The 19,506-nt window shown below is 47.0% G+C and overlaps 1 protein-coding gene across 1 annotated transcript in view; it reads left to right on the top strand.

Annotated features, from left to right (window-relative positions):
* Positions 1-18,328, top strand: part of RNF207 (ring finger protein 207) — a 61,504-nt gene extending 43,176 nt beyond the window's left edge. Inside the window, exons 13-17 of the mRNA XM_040326696.1 lie at positions 8,795-8,984; positions 11,343-11,528; positions 12,487-12,538; positions 14,898-15,015; positions 18,244-18,328. Coding sequence (XP_040182630.1) covers positions 8,795-8,984; positions 11,343-11,528; positions 12,487-12,538; positions 14,898-15,015; positions 18,244-18,328 — 631 coding nt within the window. The remainder of the gene's footprint in view (positions 1-8,794; positions 8,985-11,342; positions 11,529-12,486; positions 12,539-14,897; positions 15,016-18,243) is intronic.
* Positions 18,329-19,506: the final 1,178 nt, after the last annotated feature.

Raw genomic sequence — 19,506 nt, 5'->3', positions numbered from 1 at the left:
TGTCTTTCTTTCTCCAATGTCTTTCTTCTTGTCACTCTTCCATAAAGGGCAGATTTGTGGAGAGACCACTAATAGTTGTCCTGTGGACAGATTCTCCCCCCCGAGCTGTGGATCTCTGCAGCTCCTCCAGAGTTACCATGGGCCTCTTGGCTGCTTCTCTGATGAATGTTCTCCTTGCCTGGCCAGTTTAGGTGGACGGCCATGTCTTGGTAGGTTTGCAGTTGTGCCATACTCTTTCCATTTTCCGATGATGGATTGAACAGAAGCTCCGTTGAGATCTTCAAAGCTTGGGAGATTCCCTTATAACCTAACCCTGCTTTATACTTCTCCACAACTTTATCCCTGACCTGTCTGGTGTGTTCCTTGGCCTTCAGGATGCTTTTTGTTTACTAAGGTTCTCTAACAAACCTCTGAGGGCTTCACAGAACAGCTGTATTTATACTGAGATTAAATGACACACAGGTGGGCTCTATTTACTAATTGGGTGACTTCTGAAGGCGATTGGCTCCACTCGATTTAGGGGTATCAGCAGTGCCGGGAAAAGGTTATCTAGAGCCCAGGGTGAACATGCCAAACTGCGCCAACCCCCATGATGTATGAGCAGTATGCGTTAGCAAAAATCCCCCCCCCCTCCAAAAAGTGCACAAATCTTTCTCCCCCCCCCTCCTCCCAGGACAAATCTGCCCCCCCTGCTGAAATCCCCCCTCCAAACACAAATCTTTGCCCCCCTTCCCCATCCCTCCTCCCAGCTCAAATCCTCTCTTTACCCAAATCCCCCAGCACAAATTCTCTCCCCCCAACAAATTTCCCCTCCTAGCATAAATACCTTCCAATCATCCCTACTAGCACAATCCCCCTATTTGTACCAATCCCCTTCCCCCTCTACCATATTGCCTCTTCTATCACAAATCCTCTTCCCCCATCAAATCACCATTCCTAGCCCCCTTCCCACAAAATGTCCCCATCTAAAACAATTCTTACCCCCGTTGCCACCCAAACTCCCCCACCCAACCCACCCCCCCCCCCCCCAACTAATCTCCTTGTGGTGCCCTGCACCTCACATGAAACCACAGTGCCCAGGGCAGCCGTCTCTTCTGCCCACCCCTTGTCCCGGCCCTGGGTATCATAGTAAAGGGGGCTGAATACAAATGCCCCCCCCCCCCCACACTTTTCACATATTTATCTGTAAAAAATAAATAAAAAACATTTATTATTTTCCTTCCACTTCACAATCATGTGCCACTTTGTGTTGGTCTATCACATAAAATCCCAATAAAATACATTTACGTTTTTGGAAAATTTCAAGGGGTATGAATACTTTTTCACGGCACTGTAAATAAAAGGTTGCAACTGCCAATTCCTCTTTAAGAAAACGACAATTTGTAACATAAATGACTTTTTATTCCACTCAAAGAAGAAACATTGGCCCAGATTCAGGTAGCAATTGCGCCTGCGTAACCATAGGTTACGCAGCGCAATTGCTGACTTGCGCCGGCGTAACGAGTTCTCCTGATTCAGAGAACTCGTTACGCCGACTGCAGCCTAAAATCTGCGTGGCATAAGGCTCTTATGCCACGCAGATTTTAGGCTGCATTCTTGCGTTGACCGCTAGGGGGCGCTCCCATTGTGGTCAGCGTATAGTATGCAAATTGCATACTTACGCCGATTCACAATGTTGCGCGCCCCCTGCGTACGCAAGTTACGTCGGTTGCGTACGGCATCTTTAGCGTAAGGCTGCCCAAGCTAAAAGCAGGGGCAGCCAATGCTAAAGGATACCCGGCGTTCCCGCGTCGCGACGTTCGAATTTTACGTTGTTTGCGTAAGTGAATCGTGAATGGCGCTGGACGCCATTCACGTTAACTTTGAAGCAAATGATGTCCTTGCTACGTCATTTGCCACAATGCACGTCGGGAAAGTTTCCCGACGGAGCATGCGCTGTACGCTCGGCGCGGGAGCGCGCCTAATTTAAATGTTTCCCGCCCCCGGCGGGATCATTTACATTGCGCGCGCTTACGCCGGGCAATTTTGCCGGCGCGCCCTCGCAATTTACGGGGCTACTGCTCCGTGAATCGAGGGCAGCGCAAAATATCTGGGCCATTGTGTAAGTTGTCTGCTGGTTCTTGTCACAGAAGAATGAAAACAGCTGTAGGGACTGATGACAGGCCGGCCGCAATCACCACCTGAACTGACAATTCCAGGAAAACCAAACAAGAGAAGAACAGATGATCTTCAGAGGGGGGGGGGGGGGGGGGGCTCAGCACTTAGGAAGAGTTTATATTCTCACATGGGGAATGAAACGGCAATTTACAGCTGAACTCCAGACAAGCAGAGAATACATACGTGTGACGTGTCTGATCTGTCATATTGTGTAGAATTCTGTGCAGCCGCTTGTGTGATTTGTACAGCTCTGCCAGACAGCGCAGCTAGGAGGCCGACACCACTAAACCTTGATGTGAAAAAAGGCTTACCTTTGCGTTTGCTTTTCCAGCCCGACCTTTGGTTTTGGTGCTCCACTTCTACAAAAATGCCCCATTTTCAAGTTCTTGTCTTCAGCAATCTGCATGACCGCTACCCCCCCCCCCCTTCCTATGTCTTCGCTCCCCCAATCTCCACCCCACCCCCTTGTCTTCAGTGCGCACGCTCCACTCCAATCCCCTCATGTCTCTGCAGTGCGCACACTCCACTCCCCCACTCTCTATTTTACTCCCCCACTATCCACTCCCCCCTTCTCCACTTCATCCCCTCTCCTGTCTCCTCAGTGCACACACTCCATCCCCCCCCCCCCCCACTATCCACTAAATTCCTCTCCTGTCTTCACAGTGCCCATGCTCCACTCCCCCACTACCCACTCCATTCCTCTCCTGTCTCCTTCGTGCATACTCCACTCCCCCACTACCCACTCCATTCCTCTCCTGTCTCCTTAGTGCCCATGCTCCACTCTCCACTCCCCCCTCCAGTTCCAACAGTGCACACTCCACTCCCCCACTATCCACTCCATTCCTCTCCTGCCTCCTCCGTGCATACTCCACTCCCCTACTCTCCACTCCATTCCCCTCCTGTCTCCTCAGTGCCCACTCCTCCACTATCCACTCCATTCCTTTCCTGTCTTTTCAGTGCCCACACTCCACTCCTCCACTATCCACTTCTCCCCTCTCCTGTTCCTATAGTGCACACTCCATTCCCCCACTATCCACTCCATTCCCCTCTCCTGTCTCCTCAGTGCATACTCCACTCCCCTACTCTCCACTCCTCTCTTTCCTGTATCATCAGTGCACTTTTTCCACTCCCTCACTCTCCACTCCTCCCCTCTCCTGTTCCCACAGTGCACACACTCGATTCTCCCACTATCCACTTCATTCCTCTCCTGTCTCCTCAGTGCACACTCCATTCCCCCACTATCCACTTCATTCCTCTCCTGTCTCCTCAGTGCACACTCCATTCCTACTGACTCCAATGTTGGAGCACCATTCCCCTACTGACACCAATGATGAAGCACCATTCCCCCACTGACACCAATGATGAAGCACCATTCCCCTACTGACACCAATGTTGGAGCACCATTCCCCTACTGACACCAATGATGAAGCACCATTCCCCCTACTGACACCAATGTTGGAGCACCATTCCCCTACTGACACCAATGTTGGAGCACCATTCCCCTACTGACACCAATGATGGAGCACCATTCCCCTACTGACACCAATGTTGGAGCACCATTCCCCTACTGACACCAATGTTGGAGCACCATTCCCCTACTGACACCAATTTTGGAGCACCATTCCCCTACTGACAACAATGTTGGAGCACCATTCCCCTACTGACACCAATGATGAAGCACCATTCCCCTACTGACACCAATGATGAAGCACCATTCCCCTACTGACACCAATGTTGGAGCACCATTCCCCTACTGACACCAATTTTGGAGCACCATTCCCCTACTGACACCAATGTTGGAGCACCATTCCCCTACTGACACCAATGTTGGAGCACCATTCCCCTACTGACACCAATGATGAAGCACCATTCCCCTACTGACACCAATGATGAAGCACCATTCCCCTACTGACACCAATGTTGGAGCACCATTCCCCTACTGACACCAATGTTGGAGCACCATTCCCCTACTGACACCAATGTTGGAGCACCATTCCCCTACTGACACCAATGTTGGAGCACCATTCCCCTACTGACACCAATGATGAAGCACCATTCCCCTACTGACACCAATGATGAAGCACCATTCCCCTACTGACACCAATGTTGGAGCACCATTCCCCTACTGACACCAATGATGAAGCACCATTCCCCTACTGACACCAATGATGAAGCACCATTCCCCTACTGACACCAATGTTGGAGCACCATTCCCCTACTGACACCAATGTTGAAGCACCATTCTCCTACTGACACTATCAATGGTGCACTATTCTTTTTGTTGCTATTAGCAATGGGGCACTATTCCTTCCATTAAAACCAATGATGGGGCATTGATGCCAGGGCATTTTTTACTTCCACTGGTCACAATCTACCCCCCCAAAGCCTGAAGGACAATAAACTGGCCCTTAGAACTGTAGAAAGCTTGAAGACCCCTGCTCTAGAACACAGTCACTGGTGTGCAGTAGGATGGCAGTGGTGCCAATCCGCCATCTCTGGCACTTAGCACTGTTTCCTTTTTTTTATTTTTGAGCTAACTTTATTGAAATGTCACAAAGTGACGTTTCATTGGGTTCTATTGGCTGCAGCACAGAACAAGGTGGTGGATTGCAGTCACTGCACTGGGAATAATACTGCAAGCCGTACTTTTCTCACTGCACACATCGGGCCTGATAGGAACATTGGCATATTGTGCGGCGTTCTTGAAAATAAATCTTCAGATTCCTGCCTAAGCCCAGTCATGACTGGTCCTCTTTACATAATGCAGCCAGGGGCGGACTGACCATTGAGTCACTCGGGCACTGCCCAAGGGCCCCATGCCACTAGGGGGCCCCATCAGGGTTGCCAGGCTCAGTAAAACCAGGGACAGTATGTAAAAATCTGTGTTTTTTTTACATCTGTCCCTGATATGTCTGAAACCGACATGCTTTTGATGTGAAAATCTTGAGATTTTAACTTCCCCGCCACTGCACTGCCTCCTGGCATGGTGGCCATCTGTAAGCCCGGGGGCCCCATAATCTTCTATTGCCCGGGGGCCCTATGAGTTGTCAGTCCGCCCCTGAACGCAGGTTTTGCATTTTTATTTTGTTTGCTTTATAACTGTGAGCTAAAGACTCAACCCGCCCGCTCCAATTCTTTTATCTGCATCCTGCCGCCACTATTTTCCACGTACAATAAATCACATGAGTCCCTCTGTGGTTTTCACCTGGGTGATTAGCAGTGCCGGGGGGTTATAGAGGAACTGCGGGGGCACGTGTTCCGCCTGCAACTATTTATATCAGAATTTCAAGGAACTCTCAGCACTCGGGTCTTTAGCACCAGCTATATATATAATGTCACCCACAGAGCAGGCATCTTAAATGCGGCGGGCAGAGATGGCCTGGTCCTACTGACGGAGTCACTGAGGCTGGATCCATAATACTAAACACCGGGATATTATAGAAGACGAGAATCCGACATTTCTGGTAAATTGGATTTTTTTTATTACATTATAAACAGTGAAACAGCCAATCACAGTGTGCCTTACATAAATTAATAGAACAGCTGCTTGTCTTTCAGCACTGATCTACTAAAGGAGTATATTTTACATCACTTTGTTAAACTGAAGCAGCCAATAAGATGACGGTGTGTGTGTGTGTGTATATATATATATATATATATATATATATATATATCGTTTTTGTTTTTTATTACAGTTCTAATTAATCAAAAGTGAAAAACCTTCCTGCTTCCTTGCATAAAAAAAATGTTTGTAGTTATGTTTTAGGAATAAATCATTTATTTTGAAGCTATAATTTGACTTGAATATGCTATAAATCAAACGTTGCAAAGAAAATGATATTGCTACTATAATCTTAATATGTTTCATGTGTAAAATAAAAGTTATTTTTCTTTAATATAAACATATTTTTGATAAATACTAGTAGTATATAAACATTTATTCATTATCATTTAAAAAAAATATTATTGTAACAATATATATATGTATATATATATTTAATCATTTTTATTGAGTTTAAGAGAGCGTACAAGCTGGTTTCACATACAGTAACACACATTGTGGGAGCCGGTTCACACAGGGGCGACTCAGCCGCCTGACAAGCCGCGCTCCGCTCTGTTCGATGAAACCGTTCTAATAGGAGCAACTCAAGTCGCTCCGACTTAGAAAAAGGTTCTTGTACGCCCCCAAAGTCATGCCGCCCCTGTGTAAACCGGGTCACTGGGCCTTTTGTGATAATTAATAAAAATAGTCTGTAAACAAAACCAACAGCAACATTAAGTTGTACACAATAATGTATCTGTAACAACAGCTAGAAAACGGAATTTACAGATTTTTTTATTGTTTTTTGTTGTTATTATTATTATTTGGTTGTATATAAAACTTTATACATGAAAAATATTTTTTATTTAATTTTAAATTAAAATCAATTTAATTTAACGAAATCTAAAATGCTGAACTACTTCTTTCTTTCTTTCTTTCTTTCTTTCTTTCTTTCTTTCTTTCTTTCTTTCTTTCTTTCTTTCTTTCTTTCTTTCTTCTTCTTCCTTCTTCTTCCCTCTTCTTCCTCTTCCTTCTTTTTATTCCTTCTTCTTCTATCTTCTTCTTCTATCTTCTTCTATCTTCTTCTTCTTCTTCTTCTTCTTCTTCTTCTTCTTCTTCTTCTTCTTCTTCTTCTTCTTCTTCTTCTTCTATCTTCTTCTATCTTCTTCTTCTTCTTCTTCTTCTTCTTCTTCTTCTTCTTCTTCTTCTTCTTCTTCTTCTTCTTCTTCTTCTTCTTCTTCTTCTTCCCTCTTCTTCTTCTTCCCTCTTCTTCTTCTTCCCTCTTCTTCTTCTTCCCTCTTCTTCTTCTTCCCTCTTCTTCTTCTTCCCTCTTCTTCTTCTTCTTCCTTCTTCTTCTTCTTCTTCTTCTTCTTCTTCCCTCTTCTTCTTCTTCTTCTTCCCTCTTCTTCTTCTTCTTCTTCCCTCTTCTTCTTCTTCTTCTTCCCTCTTCTTCTTCTTCTTCTTCTCTCTTCTTCTTCTTCTTCTTCTTCTTCTTCTTCCCTCTTCTTCTTCTTCTTCTTCTTCCCTCTTCTTCTTCTTCTTCTTCCCTCTTCTTCTTCTTCTTCTTCTTCCCTCTTCTTCTTCTTCTTCCCTCTTCTTCTTCTTCTTCTTCTTCCCTCTTCTTCTTCTTCTTCTTCTTCCCTCTTCTTCTTCTTCTTCTTTTTCCCTCTTCTTCTTCTTCTTCTTCCCTCTTCTTCTTCTTCTTCTTCTTCCCTCTTCTTCTTCTTCTTCTTCTTCTTCTTCCCTCTTCTTCTTCTTCTTCTTCCCTCTTCTTCTTCTTCTTCTTCCCTCTTCTTCTTCTTCTTCTTCTTCCCTCTTCTTCTTCTTCTTCTTCCTTCTTCTTCTTCTTCCCTCTTCTTCTTCTTCTTCTTCTTCCTTCTTCTTCTTCTTCTTCTTCTTCCCTCTTCTTCTTCTTCTTCTTCTTCTTCTTCTTCTTCTTCTTCTTCTTCTTCTTCTTCTTCTTCTTCTTCTTCTTCTTCTTCTTCTTCTTCTTCTTCTTCTTCTTCTTCTTCTTCTTCTTCTTCTTCTTCTTCTTCTTCTTCTTCTTCTTCTTCTTCTTCTTCTTCCTTCTTCTTCTTCTTCCTTCTTCTTCTTCTTCCTTCTTCTTCTTCTTCTTCTTCTTCTTCTTCTTCTTCTTCTTCTTCTTCTTCTTCTTCTTCTTCTTCTTCTTCTTCTTCTTCTTCTTCCCTCTTCTTCTTCTTCTTCCCTCTTCTTCTTCTTCTTCTTCCCTCTTCTTCTTCTTCTTCTTCCCTCTTCTTCTTCTTCTTCTTCTTCTTTCTTCTTCTTCTTTCTTCTTCTTCTTTCTTCTTCTTCTTCTTCTTCTTCTTCTTCTTCTTCTTCTTCTTCTTCCCTCTTCTTCTTCTTCTTCTTCCCTCTTCTTCTTCTTCTTCTTCTTCTTCCCTCTTCTTCTTCTTCTTCTTCCCTCTTCTTCTTCTTCCCTCTTCTTCTTCTTCTTGCTTCTTCTTTCTTCTACCATGAATATAGCATTTAACTATCTGTTTATTACATAAACCTATGTGCTTTGTTTCTATTTTTTTTTAATTGTCATTTCTTAAAAAAAAAACATAAATTTAACTATTTTTAAGGGTCAATGTCATTTCCCGCAGATAATAATTGATTACTTAGAACAAAATGTATATTTTAGGGCAAATAACACAAAGAAAATACACCCTGCTTGGATACTGTCTGCCATTTACGGTATATCTTTCCCACAAAGTATGACGTTTAAGTCTCTATTATATGTGATAAACAATGGTGTGGTTATTTTTTTGTTGACATTGTACCTATTAACCATTGAAACATCGTCCTATAGAATAAGCTTGGAATGTGTATCTTATCTCTATGCACAACTCTGCACTGTCTGTATCCTTGAACATAAAAATATTTCCCTGGTCACCTGGAAGTTCTCTGAAGGTGTGTGTACACCTCTGTTAACCGCCAACCTGCAGTAGTTGTGGGACACAAAGCAGCTTATAGACCTGGCTGTGTGCAGAAAATGTAAAGTGCATTGCAGCTAATTTTTCCAGTTTTGGTCAGAATGTTCCTTTTTTTTCCATGGGGACGTCTCTAGTGAGATCTTTTGGTTTTGTTCTCCAGGATCTCCAGTGGTCAGTGCTCAAAGACATTAATGATACCCGGGTGTTCCTCCTGTGATAAAATGTCCATCGCTGGGTCCATCGTCCGGAAGCCCACCATGCACCGATACATCAGCACCAAAGTCCTGCTGGCCGAAGGAGAGGACAACCCATTTACCAAACATTGCCGCAGCTATGAGGATACGTACCGGGTAAGGGGCTGACATGCAGATCAATAATTAGGGCCAGATTCTCAAAGGACTTACGACGGCGCAGCGCCATGTACGCCGTCGTAAGTCCTAATCTGGGCCGTCGTATCTATGCGACTGATTCTTAGAATCAGTTACGCATAAATATCCATTAGATCCGACAGGCGTAAGTCTCTTACACCGTCGGATCGTAACTGCAATTTTTTTTCCCCCGCTAGGTGGCGCTTCCGTCGATTTTCGCGTTGAGTATGCAAATTAGCTAGATACGCGAATTCCCGAATGTACGCGGGGCCGACGCAGTAAAGTTACGACGTTTACGTTGGGCTTTTCCCGGCGTAAAGTTGCCCCTGCTATATGAGGCGCAGCCAATGTTAAGTATGGCCGTCGTTCCCGCGTCGAAAATTTATAAAATTAAGTCGTTTACGTAAGTCGTCCGTGAATGGTGCTGGACGTAATTTACGTCCACGTCAAAACCAATGACGTCCTTGCGACGTCATGTAGAGCAATGCACGCTGGGATATTTTAGGGACGGCGCATGCGCAGTTCGTTCGGCGCAGGGACGTGCTTCATTTAAATGAAACACGCCCCCTACCCGCCGAATTTGAATTCCGCCGGGTGATTCACGCTACGCCGCCGCAACTTTACAGGCAAGTGCTTTGTGAATAAAGCACTTGCCTGAAAAACTTGCGGCGGCGTAACGTAAATGAGATACATTACTCCCGCACATTTTTGCGCCCATCTACGAGAATCTGCTCCACAGACTCTGAAATAGTTCTATAAAGATGACCTGTTAAGTGGCAGTGCGTCCATAGTGGGTGCAGGAGCACCACCCCCTCTCTCCTGCACTCGTCACGCAACAATATATATATTCATGTATTGCATGAGTATATCTATTTTCGGCGCTGCCGCCCACTATTCAGGTGTCCGGCCCCCTGTTGAGTGCCAGCTATCTGAATTACAGCGATGGGTGTGTTTTGGAAGTGCCTGATTAGAGCCATAGGCTTCCTGATTTGGAGCCTGTGGGCTCTAATCGGCTTCCAAATTGTAAAACAGCGGGCGCGTGGCTGTGTGTTCCCTGTTTAAACCATGCTGTGTTAGGGAATCGCGTCCCTAACACTGACCCGCCTCTCAGCTAATCAGCCGATCGGCTCTCCTTTCCTCGCGTCTGTCAGGCGCGAGTGAGGAATAGCCAATCCAAATAAAAGACTGCAAATGTTGAAAAAAAAATAGTTTTGCGTTTGTTTCTGTTATAAAATGTTGTAAATAAGTACGTTTTCTCCTTCACTGATAGGCACTGATAAGGTGGCACCGATAAGGTGGCACCAGTGAACGGGCACTGACAGGCACCGACGATGGGCACTGGTAGACGGCAATAATGGGTGGCACTGATATGCAACACTGATGGGCATTGATAGGCGGCACTGATGGGTGGCACTGGTGGGCACTGATAGATGACACTTATGGGCACTGAAAGGTTGCAAAGATGGGTACTTATTGGTGGCACTGATAGGCGGCACTGCTGGGCACTGATACATGGCACTGATGGGCACTGATACGTGGCACTAATATGTCGCACTGATAGGCATCCCTGGTGTCACTGGCAGTGGTGGGCATTGTGGGTGGGCACTGATTGGAAGCTGCCTGGTCATTGATTGGCAGCTGCCTGGCCACAGATTTGCATTTCCCTGGTGGTCTAGGCATACCTGGTGGGGTGGCCATTCTGGTGGTCCTAGGCGGCTTCCCTGGTGGTCCTGGGTGGGATCCGAGGGGGGGGTGCTGCACTGATAAACTATCAGCACAGACCCCCCTGTCAGGAGAGCAGCCGATCAACTCTCCTTTCCTCGCGTCTGTCAGGCGTGAGTGAGGAATAGCCAATCTATGGCTCTTCCTGTTTACATCGTGATCAGCCGTGATCAGCCGTGATCCTCTTTACCGAGATCGTTGTAGCGGTGCATCAGACTGACACACCGCACCACCGATCGCCGCGATGCGCACCCCCACGGGCGCGCGACGGCTGTTATCCTGCTGGACGTCATATGGCGTCCAGTCAGGATAACTGAACCACCGCCCGGCCTCCATTTTGCTATAGGCTGGGCGGGAAGTGGTTAAACTTCAGAACACCTATGTCATGGGGAAGAGTGGGGATGTTCTGTAGTCCTAACATTGTGCTCTTGTAAGGTGGCAACATGCACCTCGGTAAATACAGTACAGCGAGTTTGTGTTGTCACTCTAGGACAGGAAGTGCGCTAAATCTAATGTGATTGCAACATATTGCACTTGAGTTCTTGGAATGAGATACTCTCTAATGGTTTGACGTGATTTTCCTGTTGGGGACACTCATTCCTTTAGCTTCTCCTTCAGACCATCCAGACAGAGATCCAGAATCTGAAGGACCAGGTCCAGGAGCTGCACAGAGACCTGACCAAGCACCATTCCCTCATCAAGACGGACACCATGAGCGAGATCATCCAGAAGTCTCTGCAGGTGGACGTGCAGATCGCCTCCGAGTATTCCTCGGTGGAAATTATGAGGGTGGCATTTGAGGAGGTGAGTTCATTTATCAGATCCATTGGGGGCATCTGTGATGGCCAGACTATGGGAAGAGATGATAGGAGTTCCAAGAATCCAGAACCGGGGACACACTATGAGCCACAGGGCAAATATTTGTTGTCAGAGGCCTCTAAAGCCTTCGGAGTGAAGCAGGGATGGACTGGCCATTGGGACTACAGGGAGTTTCCCGGTGGGCCGATGGCTCAGTGGGCCGGCTTCAGTGACAGCAGACCGCCGCCCCCCTCCACTCCCCTGTCTCTCCCTTCCCGCAGCGCTCACCTCCTCTCCCTTCCTGCAGCGCTCACCTCCTCTCCCTTCCTGCAGCGCTCACCTCCTCTCCCTTCCTGCAGCGCTCACCTCCTCTCCCTTCCTGCAGCGCTCACCTCCTCTCCCTTCCTGCAGCGCTCACCTCCTCTCCCTCCCCGCAGCGCTCACCTCCTCTCCCTCCCTGCAGCGCTCACCTGGGGGGAACAAAGAAGCAGGGGGATGACAGAGGGGCATGGGGGGAGGGGACAGATATCTTACTCAACAGCTATGGCCTGGGAGTTTCTCACTTCTGCCTAATCTTGTCCCATAAGGGGGGGCACCAAACTGATTCTTTTCCCCAGGTGAAATAATGTCTAGCTTCCCCACTGGTACTGCCCATAAGAGTACCAGTACCAGCCATTCTACTCTAATAAAGTAGAACAGCTAGTGGCTAGTGAAGGGGGAGAGGGGGCTTGGGTGGCCGGGGGGGGGGGGGTGCGGGAGTTGTCCGGCCGCCATGGGAGAGACCTGTCAAAGTGGGCCAGTCTGGATGAAGTCCAGGGCCAAATTTCTGTCCCAGTCCAGCCCTGGAGTGAAGAGTGTCCTCAAAAATATTCTTTCTGCTGATCCTTTTCTAGATTTTCATAAATTGTATCATTTTCATTATATTCAGAAACCTGTATTACAACCTTTCACTTTTTAATTCTAGATTTGGGAAGAAACTTACCAAAGGGTGGCAAATGAGCAGGAAATTTATGAAGGTAATATGACGTGTTTCTACAGTATTCACAGTTGGGTTGTACTTGTGTATTTATACAGAGGCCTTGCCAAAAAAGTTAACCCCATTAGCACCCTGTAGGACTATTGAACCCCCTTTTTTTTTCCCGCCTTCCTGTCTTTGAGGCCGATATTGATGAACTTGGGTTTGGCACAAGGTCATCCGAACCACCGAAGTTAGCCGTCACTGCTGGGCCAAGGGCCTAATATAACACATGGTCATTGTAGGGCAATGTGATTGACTGATGCCGCGTACACACGATCATTTTTCGGCATGAAAAAAAAAAACGTAGTTTTTCAGCGTGCCCACACACCATCGTTTTAAAAAAATGATAAACAAAGCGCGGTGACGTACAACACGTACAACGGCACTCTAAGGCCCCTTTCACATTGAGGCGTTTTTCATGCGGTACAGCGCTAAAAATAGCGCTGCTATACCGCATGAAAAATCATGCCCTGCAGTTATCAATGTGAAAGCCCGAAGGCTTTCACATTGAAGCGGTGCGCTAGCAGGAGCGCACCAAAAGTCCTGCTAGCCGCATCTTTACCGCGGTATAGGAGCGGTGTGTTTACCGCTCCTATACCGCGCCTTCCCATTGAAATCAATGGGAAAGCGCGGTAATACCACGGTAATACCGCCCGCAACGCGGGCGGTATTAACCCTTTTTCGGCCGCTAGCGGGGGTTAAAACCTCACCGCTAGCGCCCGAATATCGCGGTAAATACGATGGTATAGCCGCGCTACAAATAGCGCGGCTATGCCGTCACCGCGGCTGCACGCCTCAGTGTGAAAGCAGCCTAAAGGGGAAGTTCTATTCGCCTTTGGGCTGCTTTAGCTGATTCAGCGTTAGTAAAAGACGATTCGCGCTTTTTTGTCTGCTACAGCGTGATGAATGTGCTTACTCCATTATGAATGGTAGTTTTACCAGAACGAGCGCTCCCGTCTCATAACTTGCTTCTGAGCATGCGCTGGTTTTTAACGTCGTTTTAGCCCACACACGATCATTTTTTACCACCCCGAAAAACGACATTGTTTAAAACGACGTTAAAAAATGCAGCATGTTCGAAAAAAATTTTTTGCTCGTTTTTCATAAGATGAAAAACGATGTGCAGCCCACACACCATCATTTTAAATGACGTTTTTTAAAAACAACGTTTTTTTCCATGATGAAAAATGATCGTGTGTACGCGGCATTAGAATAGCCATTTCGCTATACACCAATCAGCTACAAATTTATGACCGCTGACATGTTAAGTCAAGAACATTGATTGTGTCCTCTTTAACCACTTAAGACCCGGACCTTTAGGCAGCTAAAGGACCCAGACAGTTTTTGCGATTTGGCACTGCGTCGCTTTAACTGACAATTGCGCGGTCGCGCGACGTGGCTCCCAAACAAAATTGGCGTCCTTTTTTTCCCACAAATAGAGATTTCTTTTGGTGGTATTTGATCACCTCTGCGGTTTTTATTTTTTGCGCTATAAACAAAAATAGAGCGACAATTTTTAAAAAAATTCAATATTTTTTACTTTTTGCTATAATAAATATCCCCCAAAAATATATATATAAAAAAAAAAAAATCCTCAGTTTAGGCCGATACGTATTCTTCTACCTATTTTTGGTAAAAAAAATCGCAATAAGCGTTTATCGGTTGGTTTGCGCAAAATTTATAGCGTTTACAAAATAGGGGATAGTTTTATTGCATTTTTATACATTTTTTTTATTTACTACTAATGGCGGCGATCAGCGTTTTTTTTTTTTTGTGACTGCGACATTATGGCGGACACTTCGGACAATTTTGACACATTTTTGGGACCATTGTCATTTTCACAGCAAAAAATGCTGAAAGGGTTTATGTATGACCTCATCTGTGTTTCTAACTGTAGGGGGTGTGGCTGTAGGTGTGACGTCATTGATTGTGGTTCCCTATAAAAGGGAACACACGATCGATGACGGCGCCACAGTGAAGAACGGGGAAGCTGTGTTTGCACACAGCTCTCCCCATTCTTCAGCTTCGGGGACCGATCACGGGACTCCAGCGGCGATCGGGTCCCGCGGTCACGGAGCTTTGGACCGGGTCACGGGCGCGCGCCTGTGACCCACGGCTGGGCAATTAAAGAGGACGTACCTGTACATGCTTGTGCCAAGCCGTGCCATTCTGCCAACGTATATGTACAGGAGGCGGTCCTTAAGTGGTTAATGACATCTGAAAGTGGCGTGAGATATAGTAGGCAGCAAGTGAACATGTTGTCCCTGAAGTTGATGTGTTGAAAGTAGAAAAAAATGGCCACCCTGCCACCGATAATGATGGCCTCGCCCCGTGGTCTGGTCTCTCGTTCTCTGCAGCTCAGCTACACGACCTCCAGCAACTGAAACAAGAAAACGGCTACCTGACCACAATCGCCAAGCAGATCGCGCCGTATGTGAGATCCATCGCCAAGGTCAAAGAGCGCCTGGAGCCCAGGTAGGAATGTTTATACTTCTGTAATTTGGTTCAATCATTTATATCCAAGAAAGAATTCTGAATATCTTTCCATCCTGATACGCTTTAGGGTGTCAATATCTGTTCAATTGTTCCCCATTGGACACAACCTGCCGATCCTGACTGCTAGTCCCGTCTGATACACTAACACAGGGGGCTCCACACTTATAAAGCAAAGGGCCATTTTACTGTCCTTAAAATTAGGAGGGGGGCTGCACTTGGGCCAGTGCCAATAAACAATGCCATAGGCTTGGAGGTCCATGGGAGTAAAACAGATTACATCATTGGTGTCAGTGGGAGGAATAGTGTCCCTTCATTGGTGTCAGTGGGAGGAATAGTGTCCCATCATTGGTGTCAGTGGGAGGAATAGTGTCCCATCATTGGTGTCAGTGGGAGGAATAGTGCCCCATCATTGGTGTCAGTGGGAGGAATAGTGCCCCATCATTGGTGTCAGTGGGAGGAATAGTGTCCCATCATTGGTGTCAGTGGGAGGAATAGTGTCCCATCATTGGTGTCAGTGGGAGGAATAGTGTCCCATCATTGGTGTCAGTGGGAGGAATAGTGTCCCATCATTGGTGTCAGTGGGAGGAATAGTGTCCCATCATTGGTGTCAGTGGGAGGAATAGTGCCCCATCATTGGTGTCAGTGGGAGGAATAGTGCCCCATCATTGGTGTCAGTGGGAGGAATAGTGTCCCATCATTGGTGTCAGTGGGAGGAATAGTGTCCCATCATTGGTGTCAGTGGGAGGAATAGTGTGCCATCATTGGTGTCAGTGGGAGGAATAGTGCGCCATCATTGGTGTCAGTGGGAGGAATAGTGCCCCATCATTGGTGTCAGTGGGAGGAATAGTGTGCCATCATTGGTGTCAGTGGGAGGAATAGTGCCCCATCATTGGTGTCAGTGGGAGGAATAGTGTCCCGTCATTGGTGTCAGTGGGGGGAATAGTGTCCCGTCAGTGGTGTCAGTGGGAGGAATAGTGTCCCATCATTGGTGTCAGTGGGTGGAATAGTGTCCCATCATTGGTGTCAGTGGGAGGAATAGTGTCCCATCATTGGTGTCAGTGGGAGGAATAGTGCCCCATCATTGGTGTCAGTGGGAGGAATAGTGTCCCATCATTGGTGTCAGTGGGAGGAATAGTGTCCCATCATTGGTGTCAGTGGGAGGAATAGTGTCCCATCATTGGTGTCAGTGGGAGGAATAGTGCCCCATCATTGGTGTCAGTGGGAGGAATAGTGTCCCGTCATTGGTGTCAGTGGGGGGAATAGTGTCCCGTCATTGGTGTCAGTGGGAGGAATAGTGTCCCATCATTGGTATCAGTGGGAGGAATAGTGCCCCATCATTGGTGTCAGTGGGAGGAATAGTGTCCCATCATTGGTATCAGTGGGAGGAATAGTGTCCCATCATTGGTGTCAGTGGGAGGAATAGTGCCCCATCATTGGTGTCAGTGGGAGGAATAGTGTCCCATCATTGGTGTCAGTGGGAGGAATAGTGTCCCATCATTGGTGTCAGTGGGAGGAATAGTGCCCCATCATTGGTGTCAGTGGGAGGAATAGTGTCCCGTCATTGGTATCAGTGGGAGGAATAGTGCCCCATCATTGGTATCAGTGGGGGGAATAGTGCCCCATCATTGGTGTCAAACGCGGTGCGTTTTTATTTTATTTTTGCCTTGATTGTCGGGCCACAAAACGCACTAAAATTGCAGCAATTTGCGGCTCTGGTACATGAACTTTTCTTGCCGTGCTTTTGGAGTGAAGAGAGGCCCATTCATATGAATGATAACGCTCCAAAAACGTGATCAGCGACTTACGCTGGGACTGCGACATTGCTGCGGACACATCTGACACTTTTTGGGGACCAGTGACACCAATACAGTCATTGGTGCTAATAAAAACAGAATGCACTGTCACTGTACTAATGAGACTGTCAGGGAAGGGGTTAACATCCGGGACAAAGGGTTAAGTGTTTCCCTAGGGAGTGTCTTCTAACTGTGTGGGGGAGGTGCTTTGTCTGGGGGAATGTAAAGATCTGTGTTTCTGCTTAGCAGAAACACAAGATCTCCATCTTCCCCCTCTGACAGAACAGCGATCTGCCCTGTTTACATAGGCAGACCTCCGTTCTGCTTCTCCTCAGAATGATCGGCGGGTTCCGAACGCGCCCCAGACTCCGTGCACAAAATCATGTACAGAGTGCGTGATTTTGCACAGGAGGGCCGCTATTGCTGCAGTATATCTGCGTAGGGCGGGCCTTAGGGGGTTAAGGACTGAGGGCTCTGAGAGGAGTACGGTGGCCCGGGGGGCTGTGATGTTCTCAGGAAGATATGTACAGCCCCCTGCAGGCTCCTCCCACCATCTGTGATCTGCCTGCATTGCATAGAGAAGCACTGAGACTTAGTGATGACATCACTGGGGCTAAAATAGGGTCTGTGATAAAGAAAGGTTTTGTTTAACCACTTCCTTACTGGGCACTGGTAGGTGACACTGATGGGCGGCACTGGTAGGTGACACTGATGGGCGGCACTGGTAGTGGACACTGATGGGCGGCACTGGTAGGTGACACTGATGGGGGCACTGATGGGGGGAACTGATGGGCGGCACTGATAGGCACTGGTAGGTGGCACTGATTGTCACTGGTAGGTGGCACTGATGGGCACTGATAGGTGACACTGATGGGTGGCACTGATATTCACTGGCAGGTGGCACCTCTCCTTCATCGGGACCGATGTCCTTCTGACAGCCGCTGGTGTTCGGCTATTTTTTTTCTCCTCATGCTATCAGCTTAAGGCTGCATTCACACCTGAGCGTTTTGTCGCCTGAAGCGCGACGCTCAAAGACGCCAGAGGGGAAAAATAACATTATTCTCTATGGAGATGGTTCGCATCTCCAACGCAAAACGCTGAACGCCAAACGACCTGAATTTCAAACAAGTCCCGGACCCTTTTTTGACGCGCAAATCGGGCGGCTTGGGCGTTTTACATTGATGCCAATGACCTGTACAAAACCGCGGGAAAAAACGCCACAATTTGTCGTGGTAAAAAACGCCGCAAATCGCCTACGCCTAGGTGTGAATGCAGCCTAAGGAGTAAAAATAGCCGATTACCGGCTCTGTTTACATCACATGATCAGCTGTCATTGGCTGACAGTGAGGAGATGCATTGCACACAACTGTACTATATATATATATATTATTATTATTATTATTATATATAACAGACTGAAAGAACCTCAAGAGCTGAGAGACGATGTATCTGATAAAACCTCTGAAGATTCCTCCATGGTGGAGCTGCATGGCAGGTAACATAAAAATATATATATATATATATATATATATATACTGTGTATGTGTGAGTGTATATATACAGTATCTCACAAAAGTAAGTACACCCCTCAGTCACATTTCTGTAAATATTTTCTTGTATCTTTTCATGTGCCAACACTGAAGAAATTATACTTTTCTACAATGTAAAGTAGTGACTGGCATCACTCTATTCCCCAAAGACAACTCCTGGATATGACGCTAATCACGTGCACTTAACTTCTTTGGTGGACCATGGCAAGGTCTGTTCTGAGGGGAACCCGTCCTGTTATACTGCTGTATGGTCTTGGTCCCCGTGCTGCAGCTCAGTTTCAGGGTCTTGGCGATCTTCTTATAGCCTCGGCCATCTTTATGTAGAGCAACAGTTCTTTTTCTCTTTCGTTCATAGACGGACACAGCATCCTTTGACCTTAGGGTTATGCTTCTTCCTACCAGGAGATTTAGGCAGAATTCTACAGCACTTAAGGTGTTAAAAACTTTCCTTCATGCCGCTCCTCCCAGGGGGCGTGGCTCCCCCAGGCATAACCCCCACTCTGCTTTAGCAGCCTCAGTTTGTTTCTGCCTAACCGTCAGGAGAGTCAGGCTCTCTCTGGAGTCCTGGACTCTGGAGTTTTTTCTTGCAAATTTTTTTGCATTTTGCGAGTTTTTTCCTCGCTTTTTTATTTTATTTTTATTTTTGAATCCTGCGATTCTTCTATCAACAGCCGACTGGGTGACAGGCTGGGTCCTCGACCCTTGTAGTCCCCCCAGGTTCGGCCTTCGAGCGTGTGCCGGCCCTCAGCTCCGCTTTGGGACGTCCACGACAGGCCCCATTGCTCCAGGGGCGGCCGGGGAACTTCGGTTCTAGGGCACACATATGACCGGTCTCTATGGCCTTGTCACAGTGTGTCTGGCTGACAGCCATGCCGTTCGCGGACGTTGGTTCTGTCTGGGATACCTCCAGCCAGGTAGTCGCAGGACAGGTAAGTAGTGGCCCCTTACTCAGGTAAGTGGTCTGGCTGGAATGTTTTCCCTTGGGAGGTCGACTGAGGGTTTTCCCCTGCTTTCCTCTCTCCCTTATTCCTCTCCCTCCTTTCCCCTTTGGGTGACGGCTGTGCAGGGGGTTTTTTCCCTGGGGCTCATATTTTTTTTTTTTTTTTTTTTTTTTTTTTTTTCACTCG

The sequence above is a fragment of the Rana temporaria genome, chromosome 10 (assembly GCF_905171775.1).
Source record: "Rana temporaria chromosome 10, aRanTem1.1, whole genome shotgun sequence".
Classification (NCBI taxonomy): domain Eukaryota; kingdom Metazoa; phylum Chordata; class Amphibia; order Anura; family Ranidae; genus Rana; species Rana temporaria.
The sequence above is the reverse complement of the archived record's forward strand: the minus strand, read 5'-3'. Positions and strand labels throughout refer to the sequence as shown.